Raw genomic sequence first — 9,217 nt, forward strand, 5'->3', positions numbered from 1 at the left:
TCATTCTTTACCATGGTTATTATCCTTATAAGGGAGTAAGTGTGGTGGCACTCATGTATAATTTTCCAAAATCTGTTCTTAACCTCTGGTCAGACTTGTTTGTCCAATTACATGAACCAAAACAGTCAACAATAACCCCAAATTATTTTTTAAGGTAGCATCTAGAAGCTTGAAATTGTAATGGTTTCCTTATACTTTCTGGCTTGTTTGTCCAAAGCAGTCCAAACTTATCCATTTACCAGCCTTGTGATACCATCTCTACAGAACTGCTTTTGGAAACTTCTGCACCAAAATGGTCCTAAGCACGAAGCCAGTACATGCCACTACAGATTCTGTTATAATCAGGGAGCTGTTCAATTGGACCTAGAAATTAAAAAGAAGAGTCAGTCATAGTATTCATTCATTGCATTGCTTAGAGAGGTCAGGAAGTTAAGAAGGAAAACAAGCTTACCTACAGCCGCAATGGCAGGGCACTTCTCGTAAATGTACTTTGTGCAAATTTCCCGTATGACCTGGGCATCAATAGCCTAAAAGATTGTTTGTTTGTTTTTAAAGAAAGAGATAAAAATTATCACTAGTCTTATCTAAAAAAAACATATTAAAAGCAAGCACTCTATAGCTCTGGAACTACTTCTATAAGAAATTAGTCTTTCTAGAAGGCTAAAACTGACACAAATGTCATCTCACTACAGTGAAGCTGAGATAATAATACACTTCATTTTGAAAATAAAACATAGGTTTACCGCTTACTTCAATTCTTACTTCAAGTTCAGGAATTGGAATTCTTCGATTGTAACACAACATCTGTCGTCCAATGTCCTCACAGATTGGAGTGGATCCTAGTACAGGAAAAATCCTCTAATTATCAACATGAGAAAAGAATTAGAACTTAAAAACGCCCCCCAAACAGCATACACCTTACCATCTAGCTGTAGCAGCATATTTGTTTTAAGAAGGTTCTTGGCTCGAGCTACCTCACTTTCAGTAACGCTTGTGCAGAGTCGTATCCTGAAAGACAGTCTGAGTCAGTGCTCTTCTAAATTAAACTCAGTTACTAAAAGTGGGGAACACCTACAGTGTAGAGGCAAACATCATCCCTTATCCTGAAACAGTGTACTTATGGAGGGCAGAGAATTAGAATATGCTTTTCCCTGAAATATAAGATTGATGGTTCTGAAAGAAGCCAAAAAGTTAAAAGAACATTTAAAAAAACGTATAAAAATGTTTAAGGCTGAACCTCAGGACAATTTCCTAATGACAAGAGCAATTAGAAGTTAAGCTCCACAAAACACAGTTGTATTTGAACAGGTACCCACTGGTGTTATACAAAAAGCACATGGGAAAGGCAAAGGAAAATATCAGATTAAAAGGTTCCCAAAACAATGGCCTGCACAGCACTAGCTGGGCAGAAAAAAGCCTGCTCCTCTTTCCCTTGCACCAAATTCCATTAAGCAGGCAAATAAAGTCACACTTTAGATTTTAACTTTAGTGATTTACCACACACATCATGAGACTACACTAGGAAGAATCTATGCAACAGACAACAACTAGAGCATGCCACAAGTTTTCATCAGGTTGACAAGCTAGTGATCAGTATAATTTACAGCCTAAAGTTTCAGAAAAATTCTTACTTAATTACACCTTGCTTGTATAATTATATTTTCATAAACAGTTGTTGGTTTGCCGGGTTAGATGCACAAGCAAATGACAGTGTAGACAACTAATCATCAGGCATATAATGACAGGCATTCTCTACAAAGCTAAAACTCAGCTTTATGTAATTGTTGTGTGCAGTCAAGATGCATATTATCTATTGCTTAGAGTTAAACGTGGAACAGACCTTTCTTAGCATGTCTCTCAGCATCACGTAACCCTCCTCCTGCCGAAAAGCTTAAAATTTGTAAATCAAAGGGTAGTTACTGCCATCCTGGGCTAGACTGCGCTACTCAGCTTTGAGGATTACTTCACCTTACAAGTGATCCTGTTGCTTTCACTACAGCTGCTTGCAGGGTAAGATGCAACTCACTGGGTATGCCTCCATGTTCAATGTGCTGTAATTAGTGTGCACCAAAATTAGTACTTGTATAATCAAGTACTAAATTAACGCAGAGTAATGGTTACTGCGCAGTAGTGCAGGCATATGCTTTTAGTGACAATACTGTGCAGTAGCCTAATAACTGCATAATGTATTGGCACTGGTTGTGCTGCAACATACTATTGTATAGTATTGTTAGACTATTGCACAGTTAGCATTTCATGTAGATGCACTCATTATGAAGTAAGGATACTGGCCTTGTGGGAAGAGATGAGTTTATAAAAGGTAGGAACTTGATCCATTTGTTCTTTCCTGACAAACCTGAGCCCATGCAGACAGACCATTCAGAAGGTGGTGACTTTCAAATAGACATCCCTGAAGGTAAAACAAGCTATTTTAAGGAAGTGGTTATAGTCTTACCATTCTCTCTGAACAAAATGCATCATGTCCTGAATAGTGGATGGTTCACAAACCATATAGAGCCCCCACAATCCAGTATCAGTGTAACAGGTGTTGAAGGACTGGAAACTATGACACAAGTTGCCATGACAGGTGATCTGGGCAAGTTTACTGGATAAATTCTGTTAAAACAAAAGAATGCATTTTAGGATTAAAAACCAACCACGCACACTCGACACCTGCACTGACTCATTAATGCTATTTCAGGTGTAACCAAACAGGTGGCTTCTCCCACAAGCAACAAGACTGTGACCAAGTTAAGCTTTTGTACGGGGCAGCCCAGTTCCTCCTGCTCGTCTCTCATGCTTCCAAGCAACACTCTAAACCGGAGCCAGTGATTTAACCAAGGACCTACCAAGCTCCAAGGAAGAGAACTACAGGGGCCTGCAGATTTTCATTACTTACAGCTTTGAACCATTTTGTTTACCACTGGTTTCCACTCAGAGTTGCTAGGCTGCATAAGAGCTAGTCAGTTTGATTCAGTCTGTGTTTTTCTCCCACATGCATCTGGATCCATTTCCCAGAATGTGCTCACAGATCTTGTGCTGAAGTCAGATTTGTTAATATGCCCCTCAAAATGATCAGCTGAACCACTGACATCATGGCAGTTGGGATGTGGGAACTGTACTGATGTTGATAAGTACCCAAATAAGTTAAATCTCTCAGATACGATTAACCCTTGTCCACTCACCACGCCTCCTCCGAAAGAACGATCCCAGTTGCCTATCAGGGTATTTGCTACCATCAGGGGAATGGTATCTGGGTGAGTCCAGCCAGCTGCTTGAACAGCTATCGCAATATATGCCAAAGGCATCTTGTCGTCTCTTACACGAATCTGTTGAAGAATCATGAGAACATGACACCAGCTACTGCAGTAACAGTAACACAATGCATGTCCAATAACTTGATACATCATGGTACACAGGTTAGATTAGGGAAGCAGCAATTTTCAAATAAATCTCTAGTGTAAAGCATGCACAAAGATATAGCATCCAGTCTGAAAGAAGGTACAGCTTTATCCAATAGCACCTTGAGCTAGGACTTCTGTCTGCCTGAAGGATGTCAATGCATTGTATAATGTTCTGTTTATGCATGCTGTTGGGCTTTACTGTTTGTAAGTGGTTTAACAAGTAGATAAAAAAAAAACCCACAGAAGGATTATGTAAATTCTCAGGATCCAGACAGAACAGGGAGCACAACCCAGGTGTTTTAAGTTCCTTAATTTCCTGTAACCTTTAAACACCCTCCCCTCCAATGGAGAACAAACACCTCGACCTCCAAAAGGTGATGAGAACGCAAAGAGTTCCCATTAACTTCAATGGGAGCAAGTCATATTCAGCTGTTGTGAAAGCTGGGCTGTGACCAGACAGCACATAATAATGCTGCAGTGTCAGTTGTTTGGGGATGCAATTAACCTAAAGAAGCAAACTCATGGCTTACCTCACTACCTGTGAATCTGCAGGGGGGCAAGGCTGGCACTCCTTCCTCAGTAGATGGTAAATTACCAAAATGATCCTTTGCTAAGTCAAGCAAGTCCTTATGAGAGACTCCTGAACAAAGGAATTGCACACACACTGGTTTTAAAAAGATGCCTCTGAACAGATCATTTAACTGTGCTATAATTAAAAGGCTTCAACCAAGATGCCAATGATTCATCATAACCCCAGGGTCTCACATACTGAATGCTGCACATTCTGGATTTTTCCTCCTCCCAACTCCTTCCCATTATCCTTATCACCTTTCTCCTCAATCTCCTTCAACTGCTTCCTTCCTGATATTACACCAAGGCTACATGCTCTTAACCTCAAGGCCACACATCACCTCAGCCCATTTTCAGCTCTGCTCAGTTTTACCATTCTCCTTATCCCTCTTTGAACTCCTAATCCCTTCATCACCTGCTCAGCTGTTCTTACTGTACACCAAGAAGCACCCAACTCTCCCACATCTCTCCCAAATATAGATTTAAGGATTTCCCTAGAAAATTACTAGGGGAAAGTTCAAATAGATGAGCAGGATGATGGCACATAAAACACCACCATAGAAGCATGATAAATAAGGCTAAGTGGGATAAATTCTAGCCTGCAGTTCTTGAGGGGAACACTTTGGGATGCTCAGCATGAGCAGGTATTGATGCAAATAGTTTTATAAGAAGGACACGTATATACTCTTCACCCCAGTGGCAAATGGCAGCCTGGGCTTGATAGCAGGCTGCAGAGACTACTCTGATTGGTTCCCTATAACTCTGTGTTTTGTTTTATTGGGTGTTAATCCTATAGTTTAGTTTAGTAACTCTTGTTCCAAGTGTGACTAGCCCTGAAAAGAAAGGGTGACACTCAGAGAATGCCAGGGTGAAAAAAACATGTCTCAGGGATGACAGAGTTAGAAAAAAAGGGTAGTCCCAGTAAGGACAGAGTGAAGAGTAAACAGGAGTCTGAATGAAGACCAAGAAAACTACAGCAGTGTTTGTCTGGAGCCAAGCAGTCCGCTGTGGTATCTGGAACATGGGCATTTTTACCACCTCTTTTGAAAAATAAAACACATACCCCTTACCAAAAGCTGATGAAAAAGGAGTTCTTTGAGGTGGGGGTGCTACAGATCACTGGGAAAACCACGGGCAAAAAAGAGGCAGGTGGTCTCAAAGCCAGAAACTTGTCCCTTGTGAAGCCACGTTGGGACTGGCTTCAAGGATCCTCTCAGGAGAAGAGGAACTGGACAAGGCTTCTTCTTGGGGAGTCCTGAGATGGATCCCACTGATTTTGGGGGAAAAGGTCCGCGATAAAAAGCTCATGACTTTGTAGGCTAACCATCTACTGAATAGGGAATATATACCCAGTTTCTGTGCCTTATCTGCATTCTGTTCCAAAAGGTTCAAGAACAGTTTTATTTCCAAGCTAGCCACAGTGCACATCTCATACAGACCTCCAGCAGCAGCCAGCACCATTCTGGGGCCTTTATAATGGGTTGTTATGTACTCCACCAAGTCATTACGGTTTATAGATCTGCAAGACAGAACAAGGAGCAATAGTCACAAGTTACAGCAAGGGAAGTTTAGGTTGGCTATTAAGAAAAAATACCTCTCTTATTAGGTAGGTGGTGGAGTACTAAAAGAGTTTCCTAGAGAGGTGGTGGAATCTCCATCCTTAGAGGTTTGTAAGGCTCAGCTCAACAAAGCCCTGGCTGGAATGATCTACTTGGGGATAGTCCTGCTTTGAGCAGGGTGTTGGACTAGATGATCTCGAGGTCCCTTTCAACCCTTATTTTCTATTTTAAGTGGTACAGAAAAACAGAAGCAATGGCTCCAGTGTTCAGGCTCACAGACAGAACTGCTCATTAAATCAGAGTGAAAAAACAGAGGCTACCCTGGTAGACCAGTATAACACTACAACAGTCTCTGGTGATACTAGGGAGCTGGTCTTCCATGCCGGGAAGAGGCTGGTAACTGCAGTACTTATTTGCAGTCTCCTTGCCCAATAAACAGCACAGCACTGGTATTTCCAAATTCTCTCCAGGGAGGCAGCCCACCGGGGAAGCAACAGTCTAGCAACGTAGAGGTGGACTACTAACAAACTGGAGTTCACCCCCATCCCCTCCCATAAGCGCTTTCTTCCTCCCCACAAAAACCCTGGGCCTAATCCTGTTCTCACTGAGGTCAGTGTTCAACTGGAGACAGGGTCCATTTATGATCTCCTCGCATTTCTTTTACATGAACTTGACTCCTCTGACTGAACTGTTTCTTTGTTCACAGTGGTAAAGAAGATCTGAATTAGGGGTGTGATGTAACCTTGTTTATATTGCACATTACTGAGCGCCTCATTGGAAGGACTATTTCTGATTCTGTGATAGGGCCAGGGGTAACATATAAAAGAAAGGAGGCAGACAATGAAGAAATGAATTGCACTTGGTAAACTCCCCTTCCCTCTGATAGCCCAGCTAACTGAAGCTTAAGGCGTTCTGGGGAGATTGTGCTTTCAATTAAATTTAACCCCCTCCCCTTACACTTCTCTTTTGAGTTGTACTCTGAAGTTCCACTCGTATGCAAATTCAGGAAGATATTCATGCAACTGAAGCAAAGGGGTAATGAAAGTTGGACATACTTGATATTTTCAGTAGGTCCTAAGATTGTTCGTCCTAATGCTGTGTTCTGATAGGCTGTAGCATGAAGATAATCAAAGACAACTTCCTGCAAATTAGTTTCAACTTCCTGCATCTCTCGAAGAATAACTCCTCGCTCCCGTTCAATTTCTGCTTCCCCCAATGTACTGTTCTGTATGATGTCAGCAAGAATCTCCACAGCTATTTGAAAACAAGAGGGGAAAAAAAAGAGAGAATAGCATGGAAGATTGCTACTGCTGGCTACCGAATAAGCAGCTTAAAACTTTTAAAAAATGGACAGAACTGTTGGCACAGGAAGGACAAATTTATTGCTTACATTTTGATGGGAAGAAAGGTCTAAAAGAAAATGGAAAGTCAGTTTCCATGTTTACACTGTGCAAGTTTATTCTGTAATATTTGCTTTATGAAAACTTTGGTGACTTTGAAGGGCTCCTATTGCTTGTCATATCAAGAGATTGTCAACATGGATTATCGCTGCAAAATGAGCAACGTAAGCTGAGGCAGCGGCAGGCAAAATATGTCCTGCAGGCCAGATCCAGCCCACCAGGCACTTTCATCTGGCCCACGGCACCCACCAATGAACTGTACCCTGCCAAGCCCTTCTGCCCACACTCCCACCCTTGTGGGTGGAAGGGCAAGGCCCAGCTCAGCCAAAAGGCAACTTCTAGGCAGGACTGCAGCAGCTTCCAGGGACCTACTTGGTTCACCCAGCATCCTGATCACTCTGGGCAGCAGTTAGGAAGCAGTGGGAGTGGGGATGGAGCTGCAGTGTGGATGGAGCTGAACGGAAGCGTGGCACTGGGGCTGGCAGCAGCGCAGAACCTGTGCCCAGAGGGGTGGCGGCAGCGCAGAGCTCGAGTGGGCAGTGTGTGGATATTAGGGAGGGTAGAGGGGTGTGCAGACCTCCCACACACTCCCCCCATGATGTGCAGCCCCAGCAGGCAGCAGCAGGTGGGGGTGCTCATGCTGTGGCATGTGGGTCTGGCCAGAGTTGCACATTGCAAGAAGCGCCACCAGGCCATCTCTGTTGCCAGCACTCCCAACCGCACACGCCGCCCCCGCACTCACGTGGCATGGGAGGGAAGCCCCACATGCTGGAGCTGGCTGCCTTTCCCGCCCCTTGCAAGTGAGGGCTGTGCGTGCACAGTGGGGAGCACCAGTGACAGAGACAGCACAATGGGGGCTGCGTTCCTTGATGCACACGGCTGGGCACCTGCACCAGGCACGAGTGCTCCAAGTGCCCCTGCCTGCTGCTGAGCCATGAGGAGTGTGTGCGCAGGGGTCCCCACACCCACGCAGCCTCCCAACATACCCTATGCCCCCCATACACATAGCCACACCCTGTCACAAACCCCCCCACATACACACACCACCATAAACACACCCCAAGCCACACACTGCCCCACACAATATACAAGACTAAGAATTCATTTTTGAGTTATTATGCAATCACCCCTATATACACTACACAAATACAAATCATGACAAAAATATTTTTTGTAATAAAATTAAAATGTTACAGTAGGTGTTTGACTTCTGGTGCTTGATTGGGGTTTTTTCTGATTCTAAGATGGTAACCCCCACTCCCAAAAGGAGTATTTCTGGGGAGCAAGGGGCGGGACTTCCGGTGACAAAGGTCAGGGACTTCCAGTCCCAAGATGTCAGCCAGGAGGTGGGGCTACCCATGCAGACCTCGAAAGCTCACCAAGCCCTGTTAAGCGGCCCTCCACCCAAAAAAATTGTCCACGCTTGAGTTAAGGTAAAAGCCAAGACTATAAAAAAAGAAACAAGTTAGAGAAGTACCAATACATCGGTCTAGCTTGTATTGGCACTGATAAAAGGAAAATTGATATTATTTGCTACAAAAGCCAATTGCCAATAATGTTACCAATAATGCCATGTACATGCGCATAGCTCCAGCATGCCCACAGTCAGGAGTGCAGCCCAGCAGCGTGGAGAGCAGCATCTGGTGGGTAAGTCTGTGAAGGGGAAAACATGTAGGGGAGGGGGCAGATTGAGGCCCTCCCCCATGGTGAGGGAAGAAGTAGGGCTGGAGCAGGGGAGGCAGTGCCCAGCCAGGGTGGAGCAGGGTGCAGCGCCGCAGGCTGCTCATCTGGGGAGGCAAAGGAGTGGGTAGCTCCCACCACTGCATGCACCCCCAGGAAGGCATGGGAGCCATGCGCCCCCCAGATTTATGCATGGGGCAAAGGCAGGATGTCCCAGCCTCCACCCCTCCCTCACCATGAGGGCCTTGATCTGTCCCCCTCCCATACCGCCTCCCTCCCCCACAAACTTACTGGCCAGATGCTGCTTTCCAAGTTGCTGGGCTGCATTTCGACAATCAGATTGATATTGGTCAATATGGCTGGTTAATAGTTGGCCACCAGTATCAGTCAAAAAAATTAGAAAGGCACTGATACATTGATCCCAATATAGGATCAGTACCAATATAAAGAAAATATGTGATGGGGGCAAAAAAATGCCTGTGCTGAGCACAGCCACAACACAAAGCAGAGCTGCCTCCAGCTGATAAGTCAGAAGGGTGTGTGGGGGGGGAAAGCATGGCAGATCAATGCCCCCATGGTAAGGAAGGGAGGGAGGGAGGGGGCA

The 9,217-nt window shown here is 44.5% G+C and overlaps 1 protein-coding gene across 1 annotated transcript in view; it reads right to left on the bottom strand.

Moving 5' to 3' along the window:
- Positions 1-145: 145 nt before the first annotated feature.
- The window catches only part of PMPCB (peptidase, mitochondrial processing beta subunit), a 13,831-nt gene continuing 4,759 nt past the window's right edge, over positions 146-9,217 (bottom strand). Inside the window, exons 5-13 of the mRNA XM_019543593.1 lie at positions 6,589-6,787; positions 5,414-5,493; positions 3,935-4,044; positions 3,186-3,329; positions 2,456-2,616; positions 923-1,008; positions 751-839; positions 452-527; positions 146-363 (exon numbers count right to left, since the gene is read on the bottom strand). Of these exons, the coding sequence (XP_019399138.1) occupies positions 299-363; positions 452-527; positions 751-839; positions 923-1,008; positions 2,456-2,616; positions 3,186-3,329; positions 3,935-4,044; positions 5,414-5,493; positions 6,589-6,787 (1,010 nt within the window). The 3' untranslated portion in view covers positions 146-298. The remainder of the gene's footprint in view (positions 364-451; positions 528-750; positions 840-922; positions 1,009-2,455; positions 2,617-3,185; positions 3,330-3,934; positions 4,045-5,413; positions 5,494-6,588; positions 6,788-9,217) is intronic.

This window comes from Crocodylus porosus, unplaced genomic scaffold, assembly GCF_001723895.1.
Source record: "Crocodylus porosus isolate Cpor-Errol unplaced genomic scaffold, CroPor_comp1, whole genome shotgun sequence".
In the NCBI taxonomy this organism is placed as follows: domain Eukaryota; kingdom Metazoa; phylum Chordata; order Crocodylia; family Crocodylidae; genus Crocodylus; species Crocodylus porosus.